The 21,627-nt window shown below is 43.3% G+C and overlaps 1 protein-coding gene across 1 annotated transcript in view; it reads left to right on the forward strand.

Annotated features, from left to right (window-relative positions):
• The window catches only part of PCSK6 (proprotein convertase subtilisin/kexin type 6), a 314,800-nt gene extending 300,259 nt beyond the window's left edge, over nt 1-14,541 (forward strand). Inside the window, exons 19-21 of the mRNA XM_040342313.1 lie at nt 8,675-8,804; nt 9,298-9,410; nt 12,750-14,541. Of these exons, the coding sequence (XP_040198247.1) occupies nt 8,675-8,804; nt 9,298-9,410; nt 12,750-12,847 (341 nt within the window). The 3' untranslated portion in view covers nt 12,848-14,541. The remainder of the gene's footprint in view (nt 1-8,674; nt 8,805-9,297; nt 9,411-12,749) is intronic.
• Nucleotides 14,542-21,627: the final 7,086 nt, after the last annotated feature.

A 21,627-nucleotide genomic window follows, 5' to 3' on the forward strand; every position in this document is an offset into this window, starting at 1 on the left:
CTATCCCCTATTTTGTAAACGCTATAAATTTTGCGCAAACCAATCGATAAACGCTTATTGCGATTTTTTTTTTTACCAAAAATAGGTAGAAGAATACGTATCGGCCTAAACTGAGGAAAAAAACATTTTTTAGATATGTTTTTGGGGGATATTTATTATAGCTAAAAAATATTGCATTTTTTTCAAAATTGTCGCTCTATTTTTGTTTATAGCGCAAAAAATAAAAACCGCAGAGGTGATCAAATACCACCAAAAGAAAGCTCTATTTGTGGGGAAAAAAGGACGCCAATTTTGTTTGGGAGCCACGTCGCACGACCGCGCAATTGTCTGTTAAAGCGACGCAGTGCCGAATTGTAAAAACCCCTTGGGTCATTTAGCAGCATATTGGTCCGGTCCTTAAGTGGTTAACTAAGTTTTTCTAAAGGCAGATTGATTTTTTTTTTACCTTGGTGTTACTAAACCCACGATCTGAATTCACTATATCCGGTCTCACACAGTACACAGAACATGGAAAGGCAATTATTTAATAAATATAAGCTGCTAAATATCTTTTCTCAGCAGTATATAACAGTCTTGTGACATTTATCAGGGTCTGTATGGGGTATTGCCTCAAAATTGAATTATAGAAAAATTAGGGGTGGGAACCATCATCCTTGGAATTGTTTTTTATAAATCCCACCCATGCTGTACCAAGAACATCCATGACAAATGATGATGTTATTGGGACATATCCAAAAAGGGTTAGTTTTTAAAAAAAAATGAAAGTCGGTGAGAGGAAATTTTTGAATAGCTGGAGATTATTAATAAGAAACAAATTATTTTCGTAATTGGTATAGGGGGAGGCAAGAAAAGGGAATTGGATCTGAAGAGCAGGGTGTATTATCCACCCATTTATCAGTATCTGGTTAAAGCTTGTAGGAGGAGTTTTCATTGTCCCCCGACTGTCCTATGAGGCTGCAGGACCCCAACCCTCTGTCCGGACAGTGCTGATTGGCCCTGTGCTGAATACATGCACTCTCCCAAGAAAAGAAAACACATCTAACAATACACACCAAACTAAGCATGTGCAGCTTGCCCCCAAGGCTCTGTTCTATCAGCAGATAGATTGGGCACAGTGGAAGAAGGGGAGAATCGGGGAAGGCAGGATCAAACAACCGGTTTACACAATGCAGAGGATTAACCCCTTAGGTTCCACATTGCATGTTTTACTGCATATACAGACTGATTTTACTGTTGTGGGTTTAGTAACACTTTAATGCAAAAACCTTTTGCATGTAGCTCCCCACCCCACTCTTATACTTATCTGAGCTCTATCCAGCGCTGTGCACGAGAGTGGGAGTCATTGAGAGCTCGGGTGGGGGGGGGGGGGCAGGACCGAATGAATGAATGAATGAATGAAAAATTTATATAGCGCGGCACATGCGAACTGAATCGCCTCTGGGCGCTGGTTGTTTGTGTCTCATGCCTTCAGAAAAGCAGGGTTTTGATCTGCTTTCTGAAAGACAGGTGGTTTTGCTCCAACCGAATGCTGGTTGGTAAAGCATTCCAAAGCCTGGGGCCCTGGAAAGCAAACCTTCTTTCTCCTTTGGACTTGTATTTGGTTTTAGGAACCTTGACCAGGTTTTGGTCGGAGGATCGCAGAATGCGGTTGCAATTGTGCGGTTTGATCTTGTCGCATAGATATCTAGGAGCCTTCCCATGGATGCACTTATGTGTCAGGCAGAGTGCTTTGAATGCAATTCTGTCTTTCACTGGCAACCAGTGAAGGGATCTCAGTGAAGGTGAGATTGATTCCCAAGATTTTTTCCCAGTCACCAGTCTAGCGGCCGTATTCTGTACGACTTGAAGACGAGCGATTTGGTACTTGGGGAGCCCGAGGTAAAGGGCATTTGCATAGTCCAGTCTGGAATTCACGATTGTTCCCACCACGACTGCTACGTCTGCGTAGTAGGCGCATCAAATGGTGCGCCCCGCTGACTACTGACCCTATTTGTGCGTCCATTGTCATGAAGGTGTCAAACGTGACTCCTAGACTTTTGACTTTGGAGCTAGGGGAGATGATTTGTCCCAGAATGGGCGATGGTGTCCAGTTTGTTGCCGGTTGTCTCTTCCGACTGGCATCGAACACAAAGAGGTTCTGTTTTAGCGCTATTGAGTTTGAGATAACTCTTAGTCATCCAGTTTTCTATTGAAGAGAGACATTTCTCTAATCTGAGATGATGATCCTTTTTGTTGCAGATGCGAAAATACAACTGCGTGTCGTCTGCATAAGAGTAATAGAGTAGTTCTTGGCTACTGATAATATCAAAGAGAGGACGAAGATAGATATTAAACAGCACCGGTGATAGGGGGGATCCTTGGGGGACCCCACATGGCACCGTGCGTTTTTCTGACGTGAAAGATCCCAGTTTCACTGTTTGTGATCGGTTTCCGAGAAAAGAGGAGAACCATGGTAAGGCATCTTCTGTGACTCCGGCGACTTCTGTTAGTCGTCTCAGTAGCAATTTATGGTCTACTGTGTCGAAGGCTGCGCTTAGGTCCAGCAGAACCAGGAGACACGATTCTCCTTCGTCTGCGGCCTCGAGCGCATCGTCCCATATTTTCAGTAAGGCCGTTTCTGTCCCGTGTCCGGGACGGAACCCGGATTGAAATGGATCAAGTAGGTTGTGGGTATCCAGATGCTGTTGCAGCTGATTTACCACCACTTTCTCCATTATCTTGGACAGCGCATTTAGACCTGTTATGGGACGGCGGTGAGTTGGGTCCATAGGATCCAAATTAGGTTTTTTCAAGATCGGCAGGATTGTGCCCTCTTTCAGCAGGGAAGGCACTATGCCTTCCTAAATGACTGATTTATAAGCTGTGTGATTGGAGGCGCCAGGATGTCGGCACATTCCTTCAGTAGCTTGGTGGGAATGATGTCATTGGGTGCTGTGCTGTTCCGCAACGCACCAATGAATTTTTTGGTGGTATCGATGGAGATGGGTTCCAGAGTGAACTTAGTTGATTGTAGAGGCTTTCTGTCGGTGTTTTGTAGTTGATTGAAGAGGGGGCTGAGTGGAGTATTGTTTTGCCGAATACTTACCTGAATTTTTTCAATTTTGTTGATGAAGAAATCCGATAGTTCATTGCAGAACTCTTGGGTGTCTGAAGTGGGGACTTCAAGACATCCCGGATTCATGGTCTGGGTGACCATCCTGAAGAGTTTGCGTGGGCGATTCATTGTGCTGTTAATATAACTGATAAACTACAGCGCTACTAAATCCAAAATACACCACACAATTAATAAATAAATGTAAAAAGCTGCAGTATGTGAAACAGGTTACCAACCAAACAACAAAATGTGAAAAATATAAACATATGCGCTAAAAACAACTAATTTATGTGATACCTTACTAAGATCAATCCAATTGTGATAATAATTCAAAACCCTGAATAGGGGATTAGTCGTGTTGCCACAGTGGGGTGAAGCACACAAAATATATATAGATGAGGAAAAAAAAAAAATTAGTGTATAGAAATTAATTAATAAATTAATACAGAGCTAATTAATTCAGAGCATCAAATAGTACTCAATCTCAGAATACCGTCCCTGTAGAGTAGATGGTAAAATAGGGTTAAACAATGTTGATTAGCAGCAGCATGAGAGTGTCACTGGATACAACAGCTCTGTGAAACAGGTATCTTATACTCAGCTTCAAATCACTTCAGTAGCTCCAATGACACAGCCTTGGTCATTAGCGATGGTGCAAAAAACAGGCTTCAGCCCCCCTCTTCAATACACCACAACAGGTGTGGGACATGTAAGAAAAAGGGAAACACAATAGTGTAATACAGCCAGACACGACAATACCGCTGCCAATGCTATGCGCCGATCCACTCACGCTCTCCCCTTCTTTGAATCAAGCCACTCAGTAACGAAAAGTGTAGAGGTCCTCACTCGGGAACTTCCGACAGATCTCGTACAGCAGACTCCTCCCCCACGCGTTGCGTCACTTGCCACGTGACTTAATCATGGGTAATGTCCATAGAGCAATGCCGGCCAAACTTATAGTGCTCAGGACGGACATGTGACAGGGAGCAAGCGAATCGGGGAGAGCACACTAACATGTTACATCATTGCGGCATCGAAACCAAAGTGGATTTGATACAATACATTAACCAACTTTAATGAAACAATCTTTACGATAAAAAACATCCACAGTATTATTAAAAATTATTAAAAATTAGGGATTGACATCACTGAGCAAAAACATAAAAGTGTGAATTAGCATACACTTATGGCCACTCCCTCTGGTGGTTAAAAGGGATAATCCTACTTTGCATACACAAAGGCTAGAACCAACCACAGGCCATTGTAATAACAAGTAGAGATTATACACATTAAAATGATAAAATCGAGTTAATAGTGAAAATATATATATACACAATATATCCATATACATATCCCATATACTATATTAATTAAAATTTAAAATTAGATTGTATAAAAATACTATAGAAATATTATATATAAAATCAAATCAATTGATACCCATGAGTCCAGTGGCTCGCAGATAATGATAGAACCTGACAAAAAAATATATATATTGTATCAAAAATCTGAAATAAAGCAATTGAGGTCAAAATCGATATTTAAGCCATTGGGCGATAAAGACTTGATCTCAAAAATCCAACGGGATTCAGATTTGCTGAGTTCCCTCACTTTATGGCTTCCTCGCCAATGTGGGTTATATTTTTGTATAGCCCAAAATTTCATCCCCTTGGGGTTTTTTTGATGACAGACTTCAAAGTGCCGTGACACACTATGTTTTGGAAAGCCATTTAATATATTTTGGACATGCTCCCTCATTCGTTTCCACATAGGTCGCTTGGTGCGCCCTACATATTGTAGGGAGCATGGGCATTCCAAAACATAAACGACCCCCTCCGTTCGGCACGTAATGAGGTCATCGATTTTATATTCTTTTTTGGTCACATTTGAAATAAACTTCGAGCATTTCTGGCCCATATAGTTGGTGTTTTTACAAGCAAAGCACCTTTTACAGGGGAAAAAACCTTTTCCCTGAAAAAATGTCAGATTATTCCCCTTTTGAGGGGGGTCAGGGACGTTTTTGGCCACCAGGTCCCTTAGTGTGGGTGCCCTTCTATACACCACCCTGGGGTACTTAGGGAGAGTCCCCTGTAGTTGGCGATCCGCCTGAAGGATTGGCCAATATTTCTTAAATATAGCCTCTACTTGCTTGTGTTGTGCTGAGAAATTTAAAATTATAGGTACCCCATTTGTTGAAGTCGTTCCTCTTTGTTTATCCTTAGTGTGTTTCTAGGGATTTCGTACACTTTCTTAATATTGTCCTGGATGAACTGGCTATTATAGCCTTTATTTACAAATTTAGTTCCAATTTCATTTGCTTGCTTGAGGTACTCTTCTGGATCAGCTCTTCTGATCCAGAAGAGTACCTCTTCTGGAGCACTATAAGTTTGGCCGGCATTGCTCTATGGACATTACCCATGATTAAGTCACGTGGCAAGTGACGCAACGCGTGGGGGAGGAGTCTGCTGTACGAGATCTGTCGGAAGTTCCCGAGTGAGGACCTCTACACTTTTCGTTACTGAGTGGCTTGATTCAAAGAAGGGGAGAGCGTGAGTGGATCGGCGCATAGCATTGGCAGCGGTATTGTCGTGTCTGGCTGTATTACACTATTGTGTTTCCCTTTTTCTTACATGTCCCACACCTGTTGTGGTGTATTGAAGAGGGGGGCTGAAGCCTGTTTTTTGCACCATCGCTAATGACCAAGGCTGTGTCATTGGAGCTACTGAAGTGATTTGAAGCTGAGTATAAGATACCTGTTTCACAGAGCTGTTGTATCCAGTGACACTCTCACGCTGCTGCTAATCAACATTGTTTAACCCTATTTTACCATCTACTCTACAGGGACGGTATTCTGAGATTGAGTACTATTTGATGCTCTGAATTAATTAGCTCTGTATTAATTTATTAATTAATTTCTATACACTAATTTTTTTTTTTTTTCCTCATCTATATATATTTTGTGTGCTTCACCCCACTGTGGCAACACGACTAATCCCCTATTCAGGGTTTTGAATTATTATCACAATTGGATTGATCTTAGTAAGGTATCACATAAATTAGTTGTTTTTAGCGCATATGTTTATATTTTTCTCATTGTGCTGTTAATCACCATGGAAAAGTGAAGTTTTTTGGCTTTGAAAATTTCCTTGTGATATCGCGTTGTTACTGCTTTGTAGAAGTTGAGGCGGTCTTCTGAAGGACTTCTTTTCCAGGCGGCTTCCGCCCTTCTGCGCTCTTGCTTCAATAGCGACAGCTGGTTATTGAACCAGCTGGACTTTTTTGCCCGGCTGCGGACTTTGCGCTTTGGTGCTGCTAAGTCGGCTGACTGTAGCAGAGCTGCATTTATGGCATCCAATGTATCTGAGGCTGCTAGCTGAGGAGGAATAACCCCAATTCGGTTTCCCAGGGTAGATCTGAAGAGTTCCGAGTGGAGCTTCTTCTGAGATCTAGCCCAGTGTATTGTCACCGGCTTGGGTACTTTCATAACTAGTGGAATTCTGGGAATTATGAAGCTAATTGCATGGTGGTCTGTCCATGGCAAAGGTTCATTACCCAAAATGTTTATTTTCAGATTTTGTCTGAAAATTAGGTCGAGTGTGTGACCTGAAGCATGCGTGGGTCCGCATATAAGTTGCTGAAGTCCTAACCCTTCCAGGTGGTCGATGCAGGCCTCCGCGATGGGATCCTGTGAGGAGTTGGCCCACAGATTGAAATCCCCGAGCAGCAAAAGATGATTGCTGTTAAGGGAGTAAGTGGATATGAACTCCGTTAATGCTGGAAGCAACTGCGATTTGGGCCCAGGGGGCCTATAGCAGAGGAGAATGTGAACGGTCTCCTGGGAGTGAGCTTGAAGTTGAAGCGTAAGGGTTTCCATAAAAGGTAGAGGATTTTGAAGGACCGGTTTAGTGATTGCAATATGAGACTTATGAATCACCGCCAGGCCTCCTCCTCTTTGCCCTATTCTATTTTCCGTTAAGATGCGATAATTTGCTGGTACCAGTTCTTCGAGAATGGTGTTGCAGTCGTCTGACAGCCAACTTTCTGTAATAAAGAGGCAGTCTAGATCGTTTTGTAGTAAGAAATCATGGATTTCTGATCGGTGTTTAACTGCCGATCTAGTGTTAAGCAACGCACATGATATGTGCTTGAGCTGTGTTGAATGGTTGAAATTTTTGATGATCGATCGACGATCGAATCTCAAAAGTTGATCTGATTTTAAGGCTTTTGTGGTGACGGCAGGTAATATTGTTGCGAATTGTCTCAGACCCCAAATGGTTTCTGCAGAGTATCGCAATTTAACCATTGTTGCCAGTCACCGTGGGCGGGGGTGCGGGTGTAGGGTGAGAGAGGATTCGCAGAATCCTTGCTCGAGGGAATTTTGGTCCAGAGGAAGGCAAAAAAACCCTGGGCAAGCTGGCCAATGTGCTGCGGCAGGGAAAAAAATTCCTTCCTGATCCCTGAAGGCGATCGGATCAAACCCTGGATCAAAGACTGAAGGCTATGGAGGGGAAAAGGGGGGGATGCTGGGTGTCACTGCTGCTGGGGTGTACCAAAATGGCCGCCAGGCAAAGCACAGGACCCAGGCTGGGGGGGGGGCTGTCAGCTTGGTAAAAAACAGTAATTTTACCGAGGAGGTTGCTGAACAGGGGGTGGAGGGGACCTCTAGGGGTGCGGGGGCGAAAATCCAGAGCGATCTGCACTATTGGAAGTAAATGCAGGGAGAACGGTCGGCGCGCCAGTAGGCCGCGGCTGAAGCCGCGGACTTTCCTAAGGTGCGGCGGCCGCGAAAAGGAGCAGGCTGGCGCGGGCGTGTAGAAACGCCGAAAAGCGCAGAGAATGCACCCGGGGGGGTGACTTGGGACCACCACAAACGTGGGTGGCCGTGCGGGCGGCGGTGCCGGGCGAAAGATGGGGCAGAGAGCCGCAGTGTGGGGTCTGTGTGACGGCTGCCCTGATAAGGACGGCCGTCAGTGGTTCCCCAGGATGTCAGGCCCTGAGAGGCAGGGTCTTACCTGCGGTGGAAAGAGGAGTCCACGAGGAGAGAAAGGAGCTGGTTCCTGGTTCCAAGGAGCTGTTTCTTGTGCAGCGCAGGTATGGAGAGTCTGCCTAGCTTCTGACTGCCAGGTCTGGGTGAGAGCAGGCTCGTAAGCGGAAGGTCCGAAGCACCCTACTCCACCGCTGACACTGACTGACTGACTGACTGACTGGAGTATTGATCTCATTGGAGGACAGTACAGGGTCGCTAAGAGCCGTGTTCTTGTTTGTATGGACACACAACGCTGCCCTGGGAGCAAGCCCGCACGAGTGAGCAGCAAGCAAGCAGCCGGTTTATGGGAGGAGGAGCCAGGAGCTCCAGTAGGGGACCCTAGTAGAGGAGGATCTGGGCTCCTCTGTGCAAAACCCTTGCACTGAGCAGGTAAGTACAACATGTTTGTTTAAAAAAAATAAAAAAATAAAGTTATCCTTTACAATCACTTTGATGGGTTGCTGCCATTTTTTTAAACTGACCACTGTAAATGCACGTGCCACCATTACCAATGATTATATGCTCAGTGGTCTATCCTCTCTTGTATTCTTCAGGAACTGGGAAGGACCAGTGTACTCAATGCTCCAAAGATCACCATCTTCACGACTGGCGCTGTTTACCAATGTGCAGCCTGGGCTTTTACTCAGAAGACATTCCTGGGCTGCCTCACAAAGTTTGCCGGAGGTAAGCTACCCAACAGTCTTCCCGATCCTAACTGTCTTGACGGCCTACTTTGTATAAGGTTATCCTTAAAAAAAAGCACAGTATGGTCAGGCCTGGATTTACTCCCTTTGCCGCCCCAAGGCCGGGTCCTTCAATGCCGCCCCCGCCTGCGCAGTACGGGGGGGACATTATCCACCGGGGGACTTTTTTTTGGCAGGACACTGAGAAGCGGGGGGGGGGGGGGGTGGGTGCTGCTGCCGAAAATGACAAAATGACATTGAGAACCGGGAGGGGGGTTACTGCTGCCAAGAACTATCTCACCTCCTCTTCCCTCTGTTTTTTCTCCTCTCACCATCCGCATGACAGGGGGGAACTCCTGATATGAAAGTGTCCTCTCCTCTCAGACGCAGTGCTGCCCCTGCACCCACTGCCGACCCGAGGCCTGGCCTTGTTGGCCTTGTCTGGAATCTGGCCCTGAGTATGGTCAGTACTTATCTGAAATCCTGTTTTCCAGATGTGAAGATAACTGTCTGATGTGTGAAGCCACAGGCAAGAATTGTGTCCGGTGCAAAGAGGGTTACAGTCTGCTCAGTGGATCTTGCGTTACGAATCATACATGTAACAATGGTGAGTATCTGGAATGGTAGTGACAATTAATGTCTATTAGCGATTCACCAAGAAATACATTTTTGCTTTGTTATCCATGGACCAAGTGCCTCTGATGGCCTCGCTTGGCAATAGTTTTTGTCCTTTTCGACTAAGTGGAGATTAGGTGCCCTTTTTTTTTTTTTTACATGGATACAAACTCTATATGATGGTCAAAAGTGAATTTGGTTAATACACGGGACTCCGATCCTATCTCTTCCCTATTAAGAGGCCTTAGTAATTGAGTTGCTTGCACTTGCAATCATGGCAGAGTCCAACACTCAAGGACCAAATGTAGCTGAATGCCATGATAAGTTGTGCTTCCTTGCTGTTAATGTGTCCCTTAACTCTACTACTGTGTTTCCCCGAAAATAAGACTGGGTCTTATATTAATTTCTGCTACAAAAAAAACAGACTAGGGCTTATTTTCGGGGGATGTCTTATCTATGTCCCCTGTCTTCTCTCCCCCTGTCATCATTATGACATCTTTAATCCCAAAAATATGTAATCCGTTTTGTAAAAATATTATATAATGTCCTGTGAGTCTCCCTTAGTAACTTTATTGCTGAAAATACCTTATTTATAGCACGTGATCCGTTGTAGCTCTTCTTCCCCGCTCTGAGCACTGCCGAGGGAAGGGCCAAGATGCTGGCTGACATCAGCCCTGCTTCGAGCACTGCCGAGGGATGGGCCAAGATGCCGGCTGACATCAGCCCTGCTTAGAGCACTGCCGAGAGAAGGGCCAAGATGCCGGCTGACATCAGCCCTGCTTCGAGCACTGCCGAGGGATGGGCCAAGATGCCGGCTGACATCAGCCCTGCTTCGAGCACTGCCCAGGGAAGGGTCAAGATTCCAGCTGACATCAACCCCACTCCGAGCACTGCCGAGGGAAGGGCCAAGATGCTGGCTGACATTGGCCCCGCTCCGAGCTCTGCCAAGGGAAGGGCCAAGATTCCAGCTGACATCAACCCTGCTCCGAGCACTGCCGAGGGAAGGGCCAAGATGCCGGCTGACATTGGCCCCACTCAGAGCACTGCCGAGGGAATGTGGAGGAGAGATCATCTCCAGTGGGTCACGTGAGCATACAAAAGTACGCACAGTGGACGTTGTATAACATATTTTTATAAAACGGATTATATATTTTTTCATGGACTTTACTAGGGCTTATTTTCGTGGTAGGGCTTATATTGCAGCCCTCCCTGACTATCGGGGTAGGGCTTATTTTTGGGGAAACAGGGTACATTGCTCCTGGACCTCGTTAAGACTCCCAACTAATTTATTACCATTTTGGGCTTTCAGATCAGTAACACTGGGTTTTATTTTTGTATAACAGTTACTCTTAAAGATAATTTGCCATATCGGTGGGGGAAAGCCCATCTCCATTACTTGACTGACTTTCATACATCTTCATGAGTCCCTTTTACTCTGCAAATTATTCGTCCCCACTGAGATGAATGTTATCAAATTTAGCCCTAGTTCACACTGACAGCGGGAATGAATATGTGCGAGTTCAGTTGGAGCTTTATCACTCAGAGATATCCTGTTTACCTTCTATCTGCAGGCTGCTCTGTTCATAATTTCCCAGGCTCCTTCACTCACTGCACGGACTTCACACACTGAGAGGGGAAGAGGGAAGGCAGAGCCGACTCGGCCTCTCCCATTTGTGCAGGGGGGAACGGTGCACTGTGACATTGTAATGACCACAGTGTGCCAACACAGATGCAGCCAGACACCCCCTACATTTACACACAGCTTCTCCTGTCCCATAGAAGTTTATGGACAGGAGAAATCAGGCTTACAGTGCGCTGCTGTGAAAACAAGAGGTGGAGGCTGGCATGACGCTGCGCGGGCCAAATGACAAGGCCTGGCGGGCCATGGGCCTTGTGTTTGCCACCCCTGTTCTAGAGAGATCCCACAGGTATGGTATATGCTTAAGTTACATTGGTCCAAGCTGGACCAATATAACTATGTAAAAATATCCATACCTGATGGAATGTAGGCCCAGTTCCCAGGGCTTCTTGTTGCCTCTGATGCCTAGCAGGAGTAACGAGCATGTTCCTCCGCAGTGGTCTGCTACTTGGGGCTTGTTCGTACCATGTCCATTGAGATGAACTTTTCTGCACGCCACCACACATGTATTGTGTGTGTAAAGCCCCATACACACGGTCACACTTTTTGCCAACCAACTTCAAAATCTGCAACTTTTCGAATTTGTCTGACCGTGTGTACGCTCCATCGGACCAACTTTTTCGGGTTTCATCCAAAAAAAAGTTGGATCTGCAAACGGACCAACTTTTCGGCAACAAAAGTCCGATGGTGCCTTGTCTGACCGTGTGTACAGCAAGCCAACCAACTTTTGTACAAAGTGCAAATACGCATGCTCAGAACCAATGTTAAAATCAACCAACAATAGCTGAAGTTAACCAAAGGGTGGCGGTAAAGAGCAGAAAAACCATGTGATGTTGGGTAATTTTCAGAAAAGTTTGCAGAAAAGTCTGACCGTGTGTATGCTATGGGTGTGACCAGACAAATCAATTGGGAAAAAAATCCAAGGGAAAGTTTGTTGGATGTGTGACCGTGTGTACGAGAATTTAGTCATATAAATAACAATTGTTTGAACATTGTTCACACCAAATGTTCACTGGTGTACAGAAAGACTGATATGGTGTGAACAAGCCTTAAAGGGTCACTAAAGGAATTTTTTTTTTTAGCTAAATAGCTTCCTTTACCTTACTGCAGTACTGGTTTCATGTCCTCATTGCTCGTTTTTGCTTTGAAGTAGCTGTAATTCTGCTGTGATCTCCACACTTCCTGGTTGCCTGTTTCCTTATAACCATGGTACTGGGAGATTTTCACGGTGGTCTAAGCTGTCATTACTGTGTGTCTAAAACTCCTCAGAACCAATCAGATTCATTTTAAAAACAAAACACTGCCCTGGATTTGTTGTTTTTGTTCTGTGAGTCTTCCCGACTCACCTCTCACCCGGAAATTCATGTATGTACCTTTAAAACCGAACGTGAAACTAGAGGCACATTATATGATAGATTAAATTCAATTTTTAATCATTTTTAAAAGGAATCAGTTAACTTTTATGTCTCTATACCCTGTAAACAGTCATTTCAGCAAAAAAAAAAAATTCCTTTAGTGACCCTTTAAGATTTCAGATAAACGGTATACCTTCACAGTTTAGTCTTGCTTTTTAATTTCCCCCCTCCCCCAGTGTTGGTTCACATCATTAATGGTGCTTTAGAAAACCCTTATCTAGATCAGTAGATTGTTTTATTTAATGACTTGTCTTCTGTTCTCTTCTATCTGGATCAGCGGACGAGATGTTCTGCGAGATGGTGAAGTCCAGCAAGCTCTGTGAGCGGAAGCTCTTCATTCAGTTTTGTTGCCGGACGTGTATGCTAGCAGGCTGACCATGTTTTTTTGAGAAGTGCCATCACCTGCTCAACATGGAGGGGACCGGTGCCAGTGGAGTCCAGATCGTCCCACTTCTGGCTATGGTGCTATCTTAATGGCATTGATCCATTTCATGCCAAAACTTGACAGGCAGTGGATGATTTTCAAGGATTTCTGCTTGACATAACCTGTAACGTACTGCATTGCTAAATATGCTCCACAAAAGAGGTTCATGGAGCTGGACCAGACTTCAGGCTGCATTCTGGATTTGATCTCCATCAATTCAAAGCTAGAGCTTTCGTTTTTTATTTTCTATTTTGGCCATGGCTTCAAACACTCGTCTATTTCCATCATCTTGTCCTTCATTATATTCTTTGTGACCATGGATACTATGATATGCAGACACAAGAGGGCTGCATCATATGGACTTGGGTTGGAAATACTGGGGTCCACTACTGTGCATGTTAATGAAAAAAAACTATCTCATAAGAGGTCTTTGAGGATCACCCAGGAATCCATGGTGATACAGAAGACTTTTCTTGAAAGAAGGGTTTGGAGATCACCCAGGAATCAATGGTGATACAGAAGACTTTTCTTAAAAGAGGTCTTTGGGCATCACCCAGGAATCCATGCTGATATGGAACACCCTTCATAAGAGGTCTTTGGGGATCACCCAGGAATCCATGGTGATACAGAAGACTTTACTTAAGAGGGCTTTGGGGATCACCCAAAAATCCATGGTGATACAGTAGACCTTTCATAAACTAGGTTTTTGGAAATCACCCTGGAATCCATGGGGATACAGAAAACCCTTCATAAAAGAGGTCTTTGGGGATCACCCAGGATTCCATGGTGATACAGAAAACCCTTCATAAAAGAGGTCTTTGGGGATCACCCAGGATTCCATGGTGATACAGAAGACCTTTCATAAAAGGGCTTTGGGGATCGCCCAATCCATGGTGATAAAGATAACCTCTTATAATAGAGGTCTTTGGGGATCACCCAATAATCCATGTTGATGCAGAAGACCTTTTATAATAGAGGTCTTTGGGGATCACTCAATAATCCATGGTGATAAAGATAACCTTTTATAATAGAGGTCTTTGGGGATCACCCAATAATCCATGTTGATGCAGAAGACCTTTTATAATAGAGGTCTTTGGTGATCACCCAATAATCCATGGTGATACAGATGACCTTTTATAATAGATGTCTTTGGTGATCACCCAATAATCCATGGTGATACAGGAAGATCTTTTATAAATTAGGACTTTGGTGATCACTTGGTACAGAAGACCTTTCATAGATGAGAGGGTTTTGGGATCACCCAATAATCCATGGTGATACAGATAACCTTTCATAAAGTAGGTTTTTGATGATCACCCAGGAATCTATGGCAGAACAGAAGACCTCTCATAACAGAGGGCTTTGGGGGTCACCCAAGAATCCATGCTGATACAGAAGACCTCTCATAAAAGGGTTCATAGTCCCTGATCTGTTTGCTAAAGTGAGCTGTTGGTGAAAGGTATCAGTTGACTGGTCAAGTGGCAGATATTATACAACACAGGCTGACTTTTATACATAACACAAGTCACTAAGCACTGCTTCAATCCGTTTCTTTTCTTCTCACAATTTAACCTAAAGCTATTATTTTGTACACTTTTATATCCGATCACAGGGGTGTTAGGTAAAGACTAAATTGTCTACAGTACACATTTATTATGTCTTTAAAGTATGTATTTAAAATAACACTATTTTATAATTTATAGGAAATTCACAAAAAAATGTAGTCACTTCTGGTTAAGTAATCGTCTGGTAGAATGAAGGGTATAGGTCAGCCTTTCTCAAACTTTTCAGCACAGAGGAACCCTTGAAATAACTTTCCGGTCTCAGGGAACCCCTAATATAACCTCTGGAGGAACCCTAGGGTTCTATGCAACCTTGGCAAAAGCAATGGAATGATCACCAAATAGTAGACATGTGCAATTTGTTTAGTGATTTTTGAATTTTTCCATTTCCGAATTTTTCGGAAATTTGTAAATCTGACATTTTGGGACTTTGACATTTTGGGACTTTGACATTTTGGGACTAGAGATTAGAAAATCAGAAATTACAAAATTACAAAATCCAGAAAATCTAAAAATTAGGAAATTCGAAAATCGCAACATTTGGTTTTTTGAATTTCCAAAATTCCGGAATTACAAATTTTCGAATTTCCCAATTCCCGAATTCTGAATTTACGAAAAAAATCCGAAATTTGACATTTTGGAAATTTGACATTTTGGAAATTTGACATTTTGGAAATTTGACATTTTGGAAATTTGACATTTTGGAAATTTGACATTTTGGAAATTTGACATTTTGGAAATTTGACATTTTGGAAATTTGACATTTTGGAAATTTGACATTTTGGAAATTTGACATTTTGGAAATTTGACATTTCGGAAATTTGACATTTCGGAAATTTGACATTTCGGAAATTTGACATTTCGGAAATTTGACATTTCGGAAATTTGACATTTCGGAAATTTGACATTTCGGAAATTTGACATTTCGGAAATTTGACATTTCGGAAATTTGACATTTCGGAAATTTGACATTTCGGAAATTTCAAAATGACAAAATCCAGAAAATCAAAAAATTAGGAAATTCGAAAATCGTAACATTTGGTTTTTCGAATTTCCAAAATTCCGGAATTCCAAATTTTCGAATTTCCCAATTCCCGAATTCTGAATTTACGAAAACGAACACATTTTTTGTCAGTGCACATGTTTTATAATTTATAGGAAATTCACAAAAAAAAGTTATTGAGTCACTTCTGGTTAAGTAATCATCTGGTAGAGTGAAGGGTATAGGTCAGCCTTTCTCAACCTTTTCAGCACAGAGGAACCCTTGAAATTACTTTCCGGTCTCAGGGAACCCCTAATATAACCTCTGGAGGAACCCTAGGGTTCTATGCAACCTTGGCAAAAGCAATGGAATGATCACCAAATAGTAGACATGTGCAATTTGTTTAGTCATTTCTGAATTTTTCAATTTCCGAATTTTTCGGAAATTTGTAAATTTGACATTTTGGGACTTTGACATTTTGGGACTTTGACATTTTGGGACTTTGACATTTTGGGACTTTGACATTTTGGGACTTTGACATTTTGGGACTTTGACATTTTGGGACTTTGACATTTTGGGACTTTGACATTTTGGGACTTTGACATTTTGGGACTTTCGGAAATCGGAGATTAGAAAATCAGAAATTACAAAATCCAGAAAATCAAAAAATTAGGAAATTCGAAAATCACAACATTTGGTTTTTTGAATTTCCAAAATTCCGGAATTACAAATTTTCGAATTTCCCAATTCCCGAATTCTGAATTTACGAAAAAAATCTGAAATTTGACATTTTGGAAATTTGACATTTTGGAAATTTGACATTTTGGAAATTTGACATTTTGGAAATTTGACATTTTGGAAATTTGACATTTTGGAAATTTGACATTTTGGAAATTTGACATTTTGGAAATTTGACATTTTGGAAATTTAGAAAATCAGAAATTACAAAATCCAGAAAATCTAAAAATTATGAATTTCGAAAATCGCAACATTTGGTTTTTTGACTTTACAAAATTCCGGAATTACAAATTTTCGAATTTCCCAATTCCCGAATTCTGAATTTACGAAAAAAAATCAGAAATTTGTAAATTAGAATTTGTAAATTAGAATTTGTAAATTAGAATTTGTAAATTAGAATTTGTAAATTTGACATTTTCGGAAATTTGACATTTTCGGAAATTTGACATTTTCGGAAATTTGACATTTTCGGAAATTTCAAAATGACAAAATCCAGAAAATCAAAAAATTAGGAAATTCGAAAATCATAACATTTGGTTTTTTGAATTTCCAAAATTCCGGAATTCCAAATTTTCGAATTTCCCGAATTCTGAATTTACGAAAACTAACACATTTTTCGTCAGTGCACATGTCTATCAAATAGCACCAATTGTGTGGATTTCAGCCTGACTATGTTTTATAATTGCATCAAATTTTGTTTGAGTGATCTTTTTGAAGGAAGTAATCACAATGTAAAAATTTGTTTAAAAAAAGTGAAGCTTGGTGGTTGGTGGTATATACTGCTTTCTAGCTTGGGAGATGATATCTATATGCAGCAAAGTCAATGAGATATATAGCAAGTACAGGCCGTTTGCAGCATTTCTTTTGAACCCAGAAACCTTCCCGGGGGTGGGGGGCAGAAATTAAAGCATTTCCCTCCAATCCCAGGTCTGCTGCCTCCTCCAGTCAAGAGGTTTCATAAGAAATGATCAGCATTGCCGTGATTCTTTCATGACTTCTCTTTGGGAAAAAAAAAAGAAAATAGTCCCCTCTTCCTAGTTCTTGCATTGCCACATAGCGAGGACTTCCCTGTCTGTTATTTTAGTTCTTTGTGATTTTTATAATTACTAGTTTGCAATTGTATTCATTTTATTTTATTTTTTATTGAATTGCGATCAGCTGAAGGATGTCCTCTGGGCCGTTGTATGCAAATATTATTTTTAAAGAGTTAAACATATAGTGCTGGAACGTTGTCAAAAAAAAATCGTAATTTGTCTAAAATATTATTATTATTGTGGGTATGTAAACATTATTATAGCCATTTGTGGTTTATTATTGAGTAAGACCCGGTTCACACAGGGGCGGCACGACTTTGGGGGCGACTCGGCAAGACGACTTCAGAGGCGACTTGCAAAATGACTTCTGTATTAGTCAATGCAAGTCACCCCGTGTCCCCCCCAAAGTCATACAAGGACCTTTTTTCTAATTTGGAGCGACTTGAGTCACTCCTATTAGAACGGTTCCATTAAACAGAGTGGAGCGTGACCTGTCAGGCGGCATGTAAGTCGCCTGACGAGTCACCCCTGTGTGAACCGGCTCTGAAGGTCAAAGTGATATTGCTCAGAGCACCAGTAAACATTTTTAACAGATTGCCAGAATAATTTTAAGTTACAGTGGAACCTTGGATTACGAGCGTAATCCGTTCCAGGAGAGCGCTCGCATATCAAAGCGAGTTTCCCCATAGAAGTCAATGGAAACTAAGATAATTCGTTCCACATTGACTTCTATTGTGTGCAGTACCGCATGTGGCCGGAGGTGGGGGGAGGGGTGCCGGAGAGACTTATAAATACACAGAGATCGTTCGGATGCACTCGGGAAAAGCTCTGAAACACTCGGTACAGTGGAACCTTGGATTACGAGCATAATCCGTTCCAGGAGAGCGCTCGAACATCAAAGCGAGTTTCCCCATAGAAGTCAATGGAAACTAAGATAATTCGTTCCACATTGACTTCTATTGTATGCAGTACTGCATGTGGCCAGAGGTGGGGGGAGGGGTGCCGGAGAGACTCGTAAATACACGGAGATCGATCGGATGCACTCTGGAAAGCTCTGAAACACTCGGTACAGCGGAACCTTGGATTACGAGCATAATCCGCTCCAGGAGAATGCTCGTAATCCAAAGCACTCGCCTATCAAAGCGAGTTTCCCCATAGAAGTCAATGTAAACTAAAATAATTTTGTTCTGCATTGACTTCAATGGCATGCAATACCGCATGTGGCCAGAGGTGGGGGGGGGGCGCTGGGGACAGCCCGGCTGAAATCCGAAAACCGCGGGGACGAAGTATTTCCTAGTTTTTTCAAGCATTTCCGAATGGCTCGGCTCTGGCGCCCCCCCACCTCAGGCCAAACGCGGTACTGGACACCGCTGTGGCTTGAATCCTGCTCGTTTTGCGGGACAACACTCGCAAACAGAGTCAGGATTTTTATTCTATTTTTAACAGTGCTCGTATTGTGGAGCGCACGTTGACCGCGTTACTCGCAGTCCGAGGTTTCACTGTATTAGTGTTTCCAAGTGCATCCGAACGGCTCCGAATGTCACCATCGCCCCCCCCACACTTCTGACTAAATGCGGTACTGCACAGCCTTGAATCCTGCTAGTTTTGCGAGTCAACACTCGCAAACTGAGTCAGGATTTTTTTTTTAATAATTGCTCGTATTGTGAAAATGCTTATTAAACCGCGTTACTCGCAATCCGAGTTATTACTGTACAAGGAATAAAACTATATAGATGTCTAAAGCATGGATTTTGTTTTTAACCCAAACCGTTACGTTGTGACATCTGAGTGAAGGCCTCGTTTTACAAGAGCTATCCGCGTTGCGTCGCTCTTCAGAAGGGCATTTGGCGGAGCGATGAGAAGGCGACGTTGCCTCCTCCCTGCATGTTTTAACCCCGTAAACCCCGCGCCAGTGCATCGCATCCACTTGCATTGCACACGGTTGTAAGGCCCCCCCTTTTTAGTTGAATGGGACCTATTCGGTACTGCCCACCAGGGCTGGACTGGGACAGAAATTTGGCCCACTTTGACAGGTCTCTCCCATGGCGGTCGGACAACTCCCGCCCCCCCCCGCCCCCTTCACTAGCCACTAGCCGTTCTATTTTATTAGAGTAGAACGGCTGGTACTGGTACTCTTATAGGCAGTACCAGTGGGGAAGCTAGACATTATTTCACCCGGGGCAAAGAATCAGTTCGGTGCCCCCCCTTTTGGGACAAGATTAGGCAGAAGGGAGAAACTCCCAGGCCATAGCTGTTGAGTCAGCTGTCCCCTCCCCCCATGCTCCTCTGTCATCCCCCCTGCTCCTCTGGTCCTCCCCCTGCCTCTTTGTTCCCCCCCAGGTGAGTGCTGTGGGGAGGGAGAGACAGAGGAGCAGAGGGGGGCGGCAGTGCGCAGTCACTGAAGCCGGCCCACTGAGCCATCAGCCCACCGGGAAACTCCCTGTAGTCCCAATGGCCAGTCCATCCCTGCTGCCCACTGAAAAGATAGCAGGGATTATTTTCGCTGGGTGGCATATGGTTGGGGGATGGTTCAACCACGTGTTTTTAGAACTAAAACACCCCCCCCCCATCCAACCGCAAGTATAAACTGGCCCAAAAGTAGAAGCCACTTCACATAATGTGTCCTAAAATAACTGTTGTAACAAATGGGACTCAAGCTGTTGGTTTTCTGGAAGAAGATGGTGGCCGAGTACCAGTACTCCAAGCAGGTAATGTTTTCAGGATTTTCCCTTTTATGGTAATTATTGTCCTAAATGAAGTCCCTTCTACAAGATTACAGAGGCTTGTTAAAGCGTTATTAAATCCAAAGCCAAAAATGTATTGTATTACAGCTTACCAATCATAAGATGTGGCAGCTACATTAGTTTTCTTTTTTTTTTTTGCTTTTTTTTTTTCTGTTTTTACCTGGTGATCTGGCAAGTAACACTCCTGCAGTATTAGTGAGATGCCACTCTGGAGGAATGAGCAGACGAGGCACAGCAGCATTGCCAGTCTGGGAGGGAGGGGAGTGTAAAATGTATTGGCAGATATAAAACCCAGTGCCGGGACAAGGTCATCATCCCAGGGCGAACATGCAAAACTGCACCCCCCCCACCCCCCATGATGCATTATGTATCGGGGGAAATCACCACCCCCCCCCCAAAAAAAAACTAGCACTAATATGCATGCTTCCCTCTCCTCCCGGTACAAATATACCCCCTGCTGATATCCTCCCTCCCAGCACAAATCTTTGTCCCCCCCAGCTAAAACCCTTTCTCTCCCCCCATATGCCCCCAGCACAAATCTTTGTCCCCCCTCCCAGCTCAAACCCTTTCTCTCCCCTCATATGCCCCCAGCACAAATCTTTGTCCCCCCCCAGCTCAAACCTTTTCTCTCCCCCCATATGCCCCCAGCACAAATCCCCCCCCAAAAAAATTCCCCCTCCTAGCACAAATCATCTACCTCTCAAAATGTCCCCTCCAAGAGCAAATCCCCCCCTTTTCCAGCACAAATTCCCCTCCCCCAATCCCCCATCCTAGCACATATCCCCCCCCCCCACCCCACACACACATAATATAGAAATTTTCCCTCCTAGCACAAATATCCCCCAATCATCCCTACTAGCACCCCCCCCCTAAAAAAAATAACTTCCCCTCTACCATATTACTTTTATAGCACAAAACCCCCAAATCACCACTCCTAACACAAATCCTCTTCCCCCATCCCCCTCCCCCCAAATCACCACTCCTAACATAAATCTTCTTCCCCCTCCCCCCCCCAACACAAAACCCCCAAATCACCACTCCTAACATAAATCTTCTTTCCCCCTCCCCCAACACAAAACCCTTCAAATTACCAATACTAGTATATATCCCCTACACACACACACACACACACACATATATATATATATTCCCTCCTAGCACAAATACCCGCCAATCATCCCTACTAGCACAAAATATCCCCCCCCCCAAAAAAAATATATTTCCCCTCTACCATATTTACTTTTATAGCACAAAACCACCAAATCACTACTCCTAACACAAATCCTCTCCACTGCATTTGTTTTATTTTTTAGGTTATATTTCATTTTTACCTGGCGATCCCGCCAATAAGTCTGTTGTTTTTCAACAGACTAAGCTCTCCTGCTGATGCAGTTACAGGGTTGAGACAAACCATTTACTACTGACAGGTGCTTACAGTGAAAGGAAAAAACGTATTTGACCCCCCTGCCGCTTTTGTACATTTACCCTCCGGTAAAGAAACGATCAGTCTATAATTTTAATTGGTCGGTTTATTTTAGCAGTGAGAGACGGAATAACAAAAATCCAGAAAAACGTATTTGAAAAAAAGTTTTAAATTGATTTGAATTTTAATGAGTGAAATAAGTATTTGACCCCTTCGCAAAACATGACTTAGTACTTGGTGGAGAAACA

This window comes from Rana temporaria, chromosome 3 (genome assembly GCF_905171775.1).
Source record: "Rana temporaria chromosome 3, aRanTem1.1, whole genome shotgun sequence".
In the NCBI taxonomy this organism is placed as follows: Eukaryota; Metazoa; Chordata; class Amphibia; order Anura; family Ranidae; genus Rana; species Rana temporaria.